Source organism: Carcharodon carcharias, chromosome 6, assembly GCF_017639515.1.
Source record: "Carcharodon carcharias isolate sCarCar2 chromosome 6, sCarCar2.pri, whole genome shotgun sequence".
Lineage (NCBI taxonomy): Eukaryota > Metazoa > Chordata > Chondrichthyes > Lamniformes > Lamnidae > Carcharodon > Carcharodon carcharias.
Genome location: NC_054472.1, coordinates 144,284,526 through 144,298,857, shown reverse-complemented (window position 1 = coordinate 144,298,857; position 14,332 = coordinate 144,284,526). Strand labels below are relative to the sequence as shown.

The 14,332-nt window shown below is 43.7% G+C and overlaps 1 protein-coding gene across 1 annotated transcript in view; it reads right to left on the bottom strand.

Annotated features, from left to right (window-relative positions):
• The window catches only part of dhx30 (DEAH (Asp-Glu-Ala-His) box helicase 30), a 132,219-nt gene that overhangs the window by 34,254 nt on the left and 83,633 nt on the right, over positions 1-14,332 (bottom strand). Inside the window, exons 12-14 of the mRNA XM_041190463.1 lie at positions 4,474-4,680; positions 2,687-2,768; positions 1,297-1,490 (exon numbers count right to left, since the gene is read on the bottom strand). Coding sequence (XP_041046397.1) covers positions 1,297-1,490; positions 2,687-2,768; positions 4,474-4,680 — 483 coding nt within the window. The remainder of the gene's footprint in view (positions 1-1,296; positions 1,491-2,686; positions 2,769-4,473; positions 4,681-14,332) is intronic.

The following is a 14,332-nucleotide window of genomic DNA, read 5'->3' as shown; positions in this document are numbered from 1 at the left end:
ATCCCCAGGATTCGATGCAAGCACCGCTAATGGAAGCTCTCATGGATTTTAATGTCGGTAGACAGTAAATGTTTCGCTGCAGTAGAGGAGGATGGTCAACATATTGGCCGTATAAACCAGAATCTTTGTTGACTTGCAAAGGTTCCTGTTGTCAAAGACACATTGGCGCAGCTTGAAGGTGGCAGCATTGGCACAGTTGACTTGGTGTTGGTAGTCCACATTCCATATGTATAAATATGCCATATATATATATATATATATATAAACACACACGCACACACACCATAATTGTAAAAACACACGCACACACCATATGCATAAAAACACACACCATATGTTGTATATATGCACACAGTATATACATATACAAACACATCCCAAATGGAGCAATTTAAATACTAAAAAACAATACAACCTACATAGCAGAACAAAGTACGAGGGAGATGTGAATCATTCTAGCTATGATGTTACAAAAGCCTGGGTAAAATATCACATCTTTTCTTGCACTGATACATTGCAAATTGGTATTTTTGCTCTAAACATTAATATTCCATGAAAAGTCAGCATTTGCTTATGTAGTAATACCCTCCTCCACAGTGCAAAAATTAGTGGATTCACTTTTTATTCAAATAAACCTTTGCAAGTCTCCTCCTGATTTAACAACACATAGCAGACAAATTAAAGACTGCCTTGATGAGAAATGGATGATTGACAAGAGGCTAGAGGGTGACAGGAAACTCTGCAGTCCTGCCAGCAGACATCTGAGTCTCTGCACAGGTCAAGTGCCAAAAACATTAGCTTCATTTTAACAACAAAGTGCTCACAGGCAGTTCACGGGAGCAGAATGAAACAAAAATTGATAAGCTAAGACCCAAAACTTGGTCAAAGAAGTAGTTTAAGGAGGGTCTTAAAGAGGGGAGGAAGGTGGAGTTTGCATTTTGGAATCACAGCACTTCTATCCAAAAAGAAAAATCCTTTCGTGGGTCTTAGAACACATTTTTTTTATAAATTAGAATTAGGGAAATGGAGGGGCAGAAATCTAACCCTGTAGAATAATGATCTGCATGCTGGGAAAAGGTTGGAATGAGGACATGGGCAGGGGTGAGTGCTCTTGGTGTCATTCAGGGTTGTGTAGAGAAAAAAATGTCTCTCCTTCACCAGCCACCAACCCATAGCCCTGACCTAGGTTCAAGCCTAGATTCCAGCTTGACTGTTGCAACTCACATCTTAAGAACAAAAAAAAATTAAAAAGATACTCCAAGATTCGTGTGCCCATCACCAGATCTCTTTATATACCTTCATAACCTCTGTTCTGTTCAGCAAGCTGTTCACAAACGGATCTCGAGTCAGACATGCGACAACTGTTAATACAGGGGACAGACAGCGGAAAATGGAGGCCATGATGATCGCCTTTGCCAGCCGTGGGTCTGTGGAGATGTGGGCCAGGCGCTGCCCAAGGAAAGTGAGAGATTCATCTTCATCGAGCACTCCTGCAGTGGGTTGGGAGGGGAGAAAGGGTGGTAAATTCTCCTCATGCATTTTTCATGGTACTACAGCTAAAACCAGATGACATGGAAGACTGCAGGGTCTGATTATAATAATTACTGCTCCTTCCACTTGCAGCAATAGAATTAAAACCTCCATCTAGAATTTCTCTGTTGTCCTCTCTGGAACACACTGACACAGGTTTACTTAGTTCTGTTGAAAAGTCATACGGACTCGAAAGGTTAACTGTGTTCGTCTCCGCTGATGCTGCCAGACCTGCTGAGTTTTTCCAGGTATTTTTATTTTTCTCACAGGACTGGAGTTTGTTTCCTTAAGTGTGAGTGATGCAAGTGGCCATTCCTCATGTGACCCTACATCATAAAGAAATTTCCAGATAATCCTGTACTCACCTGACATCCAAATCCCCTTGAAAGCCTGATTGCCCCCTTTATTGATGCCAATTATAGCACGCCAGTTCTGGCAGATTCAGACTCAGTGCAGACCAAAGATCAAGCCTTGGTACTTATGATTCAGTACAGCTTAGCAATGCAACTGCATTTACTCAAAAAAGATTTCGCTAATCTGTAGGTGGAAACTAAGCTGCAGTCGTGAAGCATGTTCCGAGGATGTGGTATATCTCATTGTTACAAAACGAGAGGAAAAGACCATGTGGTTCATTAGCTGCAATGGTGTGGCTGCATAAACTCAGAAACAACATGCTAACTTGGCAGTGGGACCCCTCCAGGGTTTATCAGGTCCCCAATTTTAGTTAACACACGGCGAGGAGATAGCAGCAGAGGGTTTTATTTTAAAGGCTCCTGAAGGTGTTACCTCTGACAAATATTTAATTTTACATGAGTTAAATGGGATTCCTCATTGTCTTCAGACCCATTCTTCATGGGTAAAGGTTCTAAGACCTCAGGAAGGGGTTGAGAAAGCCCACCCATATCCTGTCCTGCACACGCATGCACAGGGTGGGCTCAATTATTGGGAACCCTGGTCAAATTTACCATTGAAGCCAGGTCAGAATGGGAACTGAATCTGAAAGCTTACTGATCTGTATAGCTTAACACTTCACTAAATTTACTGAGCTGTTGAAGGTCAGTGTAGAAACTTCTATATAAACTTCTTTCCAAGGCACCTTTAACATGTCTTGCAACACCCTTCTCCAGTGGCAAATTTCCAAACCACTTGCACTCACCTATTTCCTGTAGTACTCGCACAGCCTCATTCACAGCCTTAGGGTTCGGATTATTCATTGCTTTAGAAAGAAAGTCTGAAGCCTGAAAAATAAAATGGAGGGGTGGGGGGGGGGGGGGTGCCGGGAAGGGTTAGAAAAAAACTTTGCTTACATTTTCATCAAGTGAGTAAAAAAGATTTGCATTTATATAGCGCCTTTCACAACCACCGGACATCCCAAAGTACTTTACAGCCAATGAAATATCTTTTGAAGTGTAGTCAGTGCTGTAATGTAGGAAATACTGCAACCACAGTAAATTTCCACTGAAAGCAATGTGATAATGACTGAACAATCTGCATTTGTGATGTTAATTGAGGGATAAATATCAGCCAGGACACTGGGGTTAACTCCGCAGCACTTCTTCGAAATTGCGCCATAAGTCCTTTTGTGTCCACCTGAGGGGCAGACAGGGCATTGGTTAAATGTTTCATCTGAAAGAGGGCACCTCTAACAATGCAGTTTTCCCTCAGTACTACACTGGAGTATCAGCCTAAATCGATGTGCTCAAGTCCTAGACTGGGGCAAGATTCAGAGGCAAGGGCATTACCCACCGAGCCACTGCTGGCAAGTAGCTCAACCAAACAGGACAGAAATTCATAGAGAAAATAAGTGAAACTTGGGACATCTGTCTCCAGTCACCCTGGTCTCCTGAAACTTGAACGCCTTTGAGGATTAGAAGGAAGTCATTGTACTAAATTGGCTTAAAAAATTTTTCCCTGAGGTTTCTGCCTCTCCAAAGAAATCATTTGGCTAGTGGTGTGGTTGAGGGATGAATGCTTTGGGGTCATATGTGCTATATCACAGTTGATCTGTGACCCAGATCAATTTACCTGGCGTGGCTCAATATCCACTGACCTAACAAAACACTTTCGATCTCAATCCTGAGAATTTCAATAGCCCAAGCATCCACAGCCCTTTGGAATAGAGAGTCCAGATTTCCACTACCCTTCAGGTGAAGAAATACTTCCTAACTTCACTTCTGAATGGCTCAGCTCGACGTTTAAGATTGAACCAAAGGAAACAGTTTTGTTATATCTACTCCATTTTATCAATTTAACAACCTCGATTAAATCATTCATCAACTTTCTAAACTTCAAAGACTACACCAAGACAGAATAGGTACCAGCTCATCTCTTCCAATCCTTTGTTTTCATATGTTAATGCAGAAAAACCTCTCAAAAAGAGGAAAGACTTCAGTTGTGAAAGGCTAGATGTATTGTGGCTCTTTATTAGAACAAAGAGGAAGTCTGATTGAGGTGCTGAAAATTATTACGGCTTTTAGTGGAAACCATTAATTCCACTTGTCAGTGAGTTAATAACTAAAGGACATAAATTTAAAATAATCACCAAAAGAAACCCCCCCCCCCCCCCCCCCCCCCCCCCCCCCCACACAAGGGAAAGATTAGGGAATTTTTTTTGTCACAGAGAAGGTTCTTAAGACATGGAAATGCTCCACCAAAAACAGTGTTGGAAGCAGAATCAATAACATTTAAAAACAAAGTGGATAAATATTTGAAAAAGAAAAATTTAAAATATGGGGGAAAGAACAGGAAAGTTAGATTAAGGGGAGAACTCAAAGAGAATCAGCAAAGGTAAGATGGGCTGAATGAGGGAACGGTAGGGAACGCAGCAAAGCAGAAAGCTCTATCAGAGACTCAACACAGGTGACATGGGTTAATCGGCCTCCTTTGCTGCTGCATTTCTATGGAGGAAAGAGGAATCCTCAAAGATAAGAAACCACCACACACCGTAATGCCAGGAATATGGACTTTAGACTGGACCACGATGTTCTCCAGAGGGGTGCGCAGAATTTCTGGGATCGGAAAGTCATCCATTTTCTCCAGCCTCTCCCTGCTGAATAGATGGTAGGCATTACCCGGCTGGCAGCGGCCTGCCCGCCCACACCGCTGCTTCACGTTCGACTTGGAACTCCAAACGGTGTTGAGACATGAAACCTGTAACACAGAGAATAAAGCTCTATCATCTTGCACAATAACTCATTAAGAGGGTTACCCATATTACAAGCTTCAAAACTTGCACTGTCCTCATTTCCACCTTTGATGCTCCGGTTACCATTAAAATGATTACCCTATCTCTCGCCCTGGGAGTTCCCCCAATACTGGCTTCATCTCCACTCCCTTAATGGACCGCAGCCTGGAATGGATATCATGGATGAATAGTTTAGCCATTCACCGCTAGGTCTGATTGGATCACATAAATTAATATGACAAAACTAAAATACTATGAATGCTGGAAATCAGAAATAAAAGTGAAAATGCTGGAAATACTCACCAGGTCTGGCAACATCTGTGTAGAAAGAAACAGCGGACCTGTGGCCTATCAGAACTGGGGAAAGTTAAAAATGTAATCCACTTCAAGTAAGTGAAAGCTGGTGGGGTGTGTAGGTGTGTATCAAAGGTGGTCCCTTCTGCAGGAGTCAGCTGTGTCCTACTTTGTAGCTGGGTGGATGACTGCACCTGGACCTTGACATTCACCCAGCTCTCACCTGTGGCTTCAAATTGCTGCTTCTTCACAGCAGCGGCCACACCCTGGTTAGTTTGCAGGCCAAACCAGATGAGGGCAAAATGTGGGCTGGTGTCCACATGTGAGGGAGAATGTCGGTCTCCAAACAGGATGCAAGACGCATGGTGGGCCAAACAAGCCGGAGCACTCCAAATCTATAGTAAACAGAGAGGTCTTATAGAAAGTCTTAGTCAAATTTGGATGTTCTTGTAGAGCTGTAAGTCTGATACAGCAGTTTTACGATGCAATGATGGCAAGAGTTGCTGAATGTGGTGAATACACTGACCCCGTGACCCCTTTGACATAACAAGTGAAGCAATGGTGTACATGGCCTACATATTGCCATGCTTTCTGGGGCATTTGATGGAAACATTGATGGAATATACATCCAATTCATTACAGATGCCAATCTCTTCAACCTGAGACAACTGAAATCCTCAGCTTAAGGTATCAGAGATGACGATATGGGAATTGCAGTTCAACAGTGAATGTGTCCTCGTGCCAGACTGCGAGCATGGCCTTCAAAGGATTATGGGCTGTTTTCCATAAGTGGCTGACAACTATGGGCTAACCATCAGCTTAAGGAAGACAGAGGCCACCAATCACCACCAAATTCTGACAATACTACAACTATCAATGACATAGCCTTGAAGGCTGTAGATAACTTCACTTCTTTCAGAATCACAACCTCCAGAAATATTTGCATTGACAGTGGGGTGGCAAAGAGAGTTACCAGAGCAGGTTCAGCATTTGGCCTTTAGGCAAGGGACTGTGGAGGAAGTGAGGTATCAAACTTAGAACAAAACTTGCTGTGTACAAAGCGGTTGGAATACCTACCCTCCGAGAAGCCTGTGAGACATGGACTACCTACACCAGACATATTAAGCATTTGGACAAGTTCCACATGAGATGCATTCGGAACATCATGGACCACAAATGGGAGGGCAAAGTGCCCAACACTGAGATACTTTGAAGAGCAATTGAAGCACTCACCATCAGCTCAGATGGAGTGGACACATAGTACATATGACTGATGATAAAATTCCTAAGGTGGTCACGTGTTGTCAACTTAAGCTTGGATACTGCCTGAGAGGTATACGAGATTAAGGTTCAAGGACTCCTTGAAGGCAAACCTCAGGAAATATGGCACGTCACCACAGACTGTGATAAAAATGTACAAGAAAAATTACCTGGGAAGTAATCTAAGCAGTGGCTTTGTTTCCTTTGAACAGCAAAGAATACAGGCAGCAAAGGACAAAAGGCAGGCTAGAAAGACTGAGCAGTGCCAACAAGATCAGACAATTCATCCTTACCGCACTGGAAAGCCATGCAGGTCTGCAATTGGACTCCACAGCCACGTTAGAATGCACAACAGATGGCTATGCATGCAAGAAACGACCCTCTTCAATAACTAAGGGAAACTGATACCAAAAGGGGAGGGCGGGAAAAAGAACAAATGAGAAGGTCTCTGATGGGGTGAAGTGCAGGAAAGATTAAATGTCAAAAGTTTTTATGGCACAGGCCAAAGGGTTCATTTCGTTTCTTTCTTCTTAAATTTAGAAGTGTGATGCCCCATAACTGTTGGCAAAAGCGGCTTCCTCTTCATGCTGTAAACATTTTATGAACATACAAACATATGAAATAGGAGCATAAGTAGGCCATTCTAGCAAGTTTTGCAAACTCCCAGTATTCCTGAATCTGTCACTGTCTCCCTTTGCTGTAGTTCTGAGGTCACTGATCAGAAACATTAACTCTGTTTTTCCCTACACAGATGCAGCCAGACCCAGTGAGTGTTTTCTGCATTTTCAGTTTTTATTCCACAAATTGGTATTGAATCCTGCTCACATCTGCTAAAACTGTTCACTATTCTAGGATTATCCTATCTTCACACTTCTAGTAAGTGTGAGGAGCTGATGAACACCTTTGTCACCAAGATCAAGATCAGCCATCGGATGCCTCTACCACTTCGCTCCCTTGCCCTAGCCCACTGGACCAAACATCCTCTAAGGTTTCTCTTTGCCCTTGCCTTGAATTTGTACCTTCCTCCCCTTTCTCTCCTATCTCCCCTCATGTCACCTCCAATCTCATCTTATCTGTGAGATCCATTTGCTGCTCCCTCAACTCTATTCCCACTAAACTGCTGATCTCACAACTTCCGTTCTTGGCTTCCATATAAGCCAATATTGTTAACAGTTCTTTCTATTCAGGTACTGTCCACCTCTCCTTCAAATCTCTTAAAGTAATAAATGACATCCCACATGACTGCAACAAAAGTAAACTATTCCTCCTTGTCCATCTCGAACTGTTTGCAGCCGACAGCATCACTGCAGACAACATAGGGGGAGGCAATGGCGTAGTGGTATTGTCGCTGGACCAGTAAGCCAGAGACCCAGGTTCAAATTTTGCCACGGCAGACGGTGGAATTTGAACTCAATAAAAAAATCAGGAATAAAAGTCTAACAATGACCATGGAAATATTGTCAATTATTGTAAAAACCCATCTGGAAATCTGCCTTACCTGGTCTGGCCTACACATGACTCTAGACCCACAGCAATGTGACTGACTCTTAAATGTCCTAACAAACTGCTACAAAGTCACTAAAAAGCAATTAAACCGGACGGACCACCTGGCATCGAACTAGACACCGGAAATGGCAATGGCCCCTGCCAAGTCCTCCTTATTAACATCTGGGGGCTAGTGCCAAAATTAGGAGAGCTGTCTCACAGACTAGTTAAGCAACAGCCTGACATAGTCATCCTCACGGAATCACGCCTTACAGATAATTTCTCAGACACCACGATCACCATCCTTGAGAATGCCCTGTACCGCTGGCAGGACAGGCCCAGCAGAGGTGGCGGCACAGTGGTATACAGTCGGGAGGGACTTGCATCGGCTCCAGACCCCATTGACCTCATGGCATCAGGTCAAACATGGGCAAGGAAACCTCCTGCTGATTACTATGTACCGGCCTCCCTCAGCTAATGAATCAGTGAACATCATTTGGAGGAAGCACTGAGGGTGGCAAGGGTGCAGAATGTACTCTGGGTGGGAGACTTCAATGTCCATCACAAAAAGTGGCTCGGTAGCGCCACTACTGAGCAAGCTGGCCAAATCCTAAATGACGTAGCTGCTGGACTGGGTCTGCCTTCACATTGAGGATACCCTCCATCGTGTAGCAATACCACTGTGCTAAATGGGATAGATTTTGAAACAGATCTGGCAGCTCAAGACTGAGCATCCATGAGGCACTGTGGGCCGTCAACAGCAGCAGAACTGTACTTGAACACAATTTGCAACCTCATGGCCCAGCATATCCCTCACTCTACCATTACCATCAAACCAGAGGATTAACCCTGGTTCAATGAATAGTGCAGGAGGGCATGCTAGGAGCAGCACCAGGCATACCTAAAAATGAGATGTCAACCTGGTGAAGCAATAATAGAGGACTATTTGCGTGCCAAACAGCAAGTGATAAGACAGGGTTAAGCCATCCCACAACCAACGGATCAGATCTAAGCTTTCTAATCCTGCTACATCCATTCGTGAATGGTGGTGGATAATTAAACAACTCACTGCAGGAGGAGGCTCCACAAATATTCCCATCCTCAATGATGGAGGAGCCCAGCACTTCAGTGCAAAAGATGAGGCTGAAGCATCTACTACAATCTTCAGCCAGAAGTGCCGAGTGGATGATCCATCTCAGCCTCCTCCGGATGCTGACCCCAGCATCATAGATGCCAGTCTTCAGCTAATTTGATTCACTCAATGTGATATCAAGAAACAGCTGAAGGCACTGGATATTGCAAAGGCTATGGGCCCTGACAACATTCTGGCAATAGTACTGAAGACCTGTGCTCCAGAACTTGCAGTGCCCTTAGCTAAGCTGTTCACGTACAGTTACAACACTGGCATTTACCCACCTGTGTGGAAAATTGCCCAGGTATGTCCTGTACACAAAAAGCAGGACAAATCCAACCCAACAAATTACCGCCCCATCAGTCTACTCTTGATCATCAGTATAGTAATGGAAGGGATCATCAACAATGCTATCAAGCAGCACTTGCTTAGCAATAACCTGCACACTGATGCCCAGTTTAGGTTCTGCCAGGGCCACTCAGTTCCTGACCTCATTACAGCCTTGGCTCAAATATGGACAAAAGAGCTGAACTCCCGAGGTGAAGTGAGAGTGACTGCCCTTGACATCAAGTCAGAATTTGACCGAGTGTGGCATCAAAGAGCCTTAGCAAAACAGAAGTCACTGGGGATCAGGAAGAAAACTCTGCCCTGGTTGGAGTCATACGTAGCACAAAAGAAGATGGTTGCGGTTGTTGGAGGTCAGTCATCTCAGTTCCAGGAGATCACTGCAGGAGTTCCTCAGGGTAGTGTCCTCGGCCCAACCATCTTCAGCTGCTTCATCAATGACCTTCCTTCCATCAAAAGGTCAGAAATGGGGATGTTCGCTGATGATTGCACAATGTTCAGCACCAATCGTGACTCCTCAGATACTAAATCAGTCTATGTACAAATGCAGCAACACTTGGATAATATCCAGGCTTGGGCTGACAAGTGGCAAGTAACATTTGTGCCACACAAGTGTCAGGCAATGACCATCTCCAACAAGAGAGAATCCAACCATCGCCCCTTGATGTTCAATGGCATTACCATCACTGAATCCCCCACTATCAACATCCTTGGGATTACCATTGACCAGAAGCTGAACAGGACTAGCCATATAAATACTGTGGCTACAAGAGCAGGTCAGAGGCTAGGAATGGTGCAGCGAGTAACTCGCCTCCTGACTCCCCAAAGCCTGTCCACCATCTACAAGGCACAAGTCAAGAGTGCGATGGAATACTCCCCACTTGCCTGGAGGAGTGCTGCTCCCACAACACTCAAGAAGCTTTGTCCAGGACAAAGCAGCCTGCTTGATTGGCACCACATTCACAAACATTCACTCCCTCCACTCACCACCAACACACAGTAGCAGCAGTGTGCACCATCCACAAGATGCACTGCATGAATTCATCAAGGCTCCTTTGACAGCACTTTCCACTGCTATCTAGAAGGGCAAGGGCAGCAGATAGATGGGAACACACTATCAGGAAGTTCCCCTCCAAGTCAATCACCTTGCTGACTTGGAAATATATTGCCATTCCTTTACAGTCAATTGGGTCAAAATCCTGGAACTCCATTCCTAACAGCACTGTGGGTGTACCTACACCACATGGACTGCAGCAGTTCAAGGAGGCGGCTCACCACAACCTTCTCAAGGGCAACTAAGGATGGGCAATAAATGCTGGCCCAGCCAGCGAAGCCCACATCCCATGAATGAATAAAAAAAAACACCACCCTCCTCTTATGCATCTCCACCATCATCCAGCTGTGTGGAACTGTGCTCGCCTGGTTGCATTTTTACCTATCCAGTTGTAACCATGGATACTCTTCACACTCAAGCAGTGTTGCAAGGAGCTATCCACGACCTCCTCCTCTTCTTCGTGATGCCCCTTGATGACATGGTCTGAAAAAAGTGTCTGTTTCCACATATGTATTGACAACTCCCAGTTCTACCTCACCACAAACTGTCTTGACTGCTCCATCATCTCCAAATTGTCCGATTATGCGTCCAACATCCAGGGCTGGATGAATAGAAATTTCCTCCAATTAAACATTGGGAACACAGAAGCCATAGTCTATGGACCCCAGCACAAATTCTGTTCCCTAGCCACTGATTCCATCCCTTATTCTGGTAATTGCTGAAGTTTGACCAGGCTGTTTGCAACTTTGATATCATATCTGACCTCATAATGAGCTTCCAACCAAATATCCACACCATCACAAAGACCACTGAAGTCCACCTTCATCACATTGTCTGATTCTGCTCCTGCCTCAGCTCTTTTGCTGCTGAAACACTTATCCATGCCTTTATTCCTTCTAGATTTGACTGTCCTAATGCACTCCTTGTCTGCCTCCCACGTTTGACCCTTCATTAACTTAAGTTCATCTAGAAGTCTGAAAAAAGTTCTAAAGGAGTCATAATTGACTCGAAATGTTAACTGTTTCGCTTTCCACAGATGCTGCTAGACCTGAATATTTCCAGTATTTCTGTTTTATTCCAGTTTTCCAGCATCCGCTGTGTTTTGCTTTTATCATCCAAAAGTCTGCTGTACGTTTTCCAACTCACACCAAATCCTGTTCATCTTTCGCCCTGCTGTACTTTCTGACTGACATTGACTTCCCATTAAGCAACCACTGAATTTTAAAATTCTCATCCCTGTTTTCAAATCTGTCCCTGGTACTGTTCCTCCTTAGCTCTGTAATCTCCTGCAGCCCTTCAACCCTCCAAAACATCTCCACTCCTCCAATTTTTGCCTTTTGATTTTAATTGCTCCACCACTGATGGCCGTGCCTTCAGCTGCAAAGAGCCAAAGCTCTGGAATTCCCTCCCTAAACTTCTCTGCCTCTCTTTCCTTCTTTAAGACACTCCTTAAAACTGCCACTTTGACCAAGCTTTTGATAATCTGCCCCAACATCTCCTATGTGATTCAGTGCCAAATTTTGCTTGGTAACACTCCTGTGAAGCACCTTAAGACATTTTACTACATTAAAGGTGGTGTTGTTATCCCACTCTGGATTAAATAATCCTTTTAAAAGCAGCCAGTAGATGTTACACTGGTCTCTAATGCCAGATTCAGATGCCTCACACAGGTCCTGATTGTATTACAACACTTATTTTTACTTGTTCTCTGTGAAGTGAGTGATGCTGGCAAGGTCACATTTATTGCCCATTCCTAGGTCCCGGTCAATTGTTTCTACAGATGAATGGCTCTCTACTATGTTATCTACTTTTATTAACAAATATAATGAATAGTTGAGATCCTTAAGGGGCACAGTGGTCATTTCCTTCCAATTGGAATGCATACCCCCCCCCCCATTGTCCCTATTTCTGACTTTTACTACCTAATCAATCTCCAAAACTGAAGATACGGGAATCAAGAAGGTAGAAGAGGAGGAGCCTATTTCGAAGCTCTTGCAGGTTGGATGGATGAGAGCAAGGTCTACAAAGTGGATGAGCAAATTGACCATGGCACCATGGGAGATGGAGCCATTTAAGTTGGGGAGTAAATAAATAGGAATGTAGTGGCTGTAGTTGACAGTATAGTCAGGGGAATAGACACAATTCTCTGCAGCCAAAAGTGAGAGTCCAGAAGGCTGTGTCGCCTGCCTGGTCCCAGGGTTTAGCACATTTGCTCAGGGCTGGAAAGGAACTTGCAGTGGGAGGGGAAGATCCAGTTTTGTAGTCCTTCTGGGTACCAACGACACAGAGAGGACTAGAAGTTCTGCATAGGGAGTATGAGCAGCTAGGGGTTAAATTAAAAAGCAGAATCTCAAAGGTAATAATCTCTGGAAAATCAGAGAGAGATTAATGGTGACTCAAAGACTGGTATGGGAGAAAAAGGTTTCAATTCATGGGGCACTGGCACCAGTACTGGGAAAAGTGGGAGCTAGAGCTGAACCTTCAGGTCTTCACCTGAACCGTGCTGGGATCAGTGTTCTGGCGAGTTGTATAAGTAGGCCAATAGAGAGGGCTTTTAAATGAATTAGTGAGGAAAGGGATCATGTTAGATGAGATGTGGTAAACGAAAGGGAAACAACGAGGTAATAGAGGGTATCAATTTGGGTATGATGACCAGAGTGTGGAAGGAAGGGACAGAGCTTACAAACTTAAGAGTGCACCAGCAGATAAGGCCATAAGTCTGAAATAATACTCCATTTAAGTAATACTCTGCTTTTTTGTTCTTCCTGCCAAAGTGAACAACTTCACATTTTCCCACATTAAACTCTATTTGCCAGATCTTTGCCCACTCACTCAACCTATCTATATCCATCTGCAACCTCCTCATGTCCTCTTCACAACATACTTTCCTACCTATCTTTGTGTCATCTGCAAATTTAGCTGCCAAGTCTTCACTTCCCACATCTAAGTCATTGATGTAAATCGTAAAAAGTTGAGGCGCCAGTACAGAACCTGTGGGACTCCACTCGTCACAACCTGCCAATCAGAAAAAGACACATTTATGCATACTCTCTGTTTTCTGCCAGCCAGCCAATCTTATATCCATGCTCATATGTTACCCACTACACCATGCTTTTTTATTTTCCGTAATAATCTTTGATGTGGCACCTTATCAAATGCCTTCTGGAAATCCAAGTGCTGTATATTTACAGGCTCCCCTTTATCCACTGCATATGTTACTCCTTCAAAAAACTCCAAGAAATTGGTTAAACATGATTTTCCTTTTACAAAAAACTCTTCCCTATTGCCTTGAGCTCTTCTAAGTGCCCAGCTATAACCTACTTAATGATCGATTCTAATAATTTCCCCACGACAGACATCAAGCTAACTAGCCTATAGTTTACTGTTTTCTGCCTCCCTCCCTTCTTGCATAGAGGGGTTATAACTGCTACCTTCCAATCTGATGGAACCTTTCCAGAATCTAGCTCATTTTGAAAAATTAACACCGATGTATCAAACTACTTCATTAGCCACCTCTTTTATGACCCTAGGATGTAGTCCATTGGGACCTGGAGACTTGCCTGCCTGCAGCTCCATTAATTTGCTCAGTACTGTTTCCCTAGTGATTTCAATTTCACCAAATTCCTTTCTCCCATTCACCTGATTTGCAGCTATTACTGGAATGTTTTTTTGTATGCTATATAGTGAACACAGATGCAAAATATTTGTTCATTTCTTCCACCATTTCCTTATTATCTACTATTAACTCCCCACTGTCACTGTCTAGAGGACCAACACTCACTTTACTTACTCTTTTCCTTTCTAAGTACCTGTAGAAACTGTTGCTATTCATTTTTACATTTCTAGCCAGCTTCCTCTCATACTCTAATTTCTTTCTCCTGATTAACCTTTTAGTCATTCTCTGCCATTCTTTATTTTCTGTCCAATCATCTGTCCTGCCACTCATCTTTGTGGAGTTGTCTGCTTTTTCCATAAATTTGATGCTGTCATAACTTCTTTAGTTAACCATGGATGGTGAATCCACCCCTTAGAATTTTTCTTTATAGTG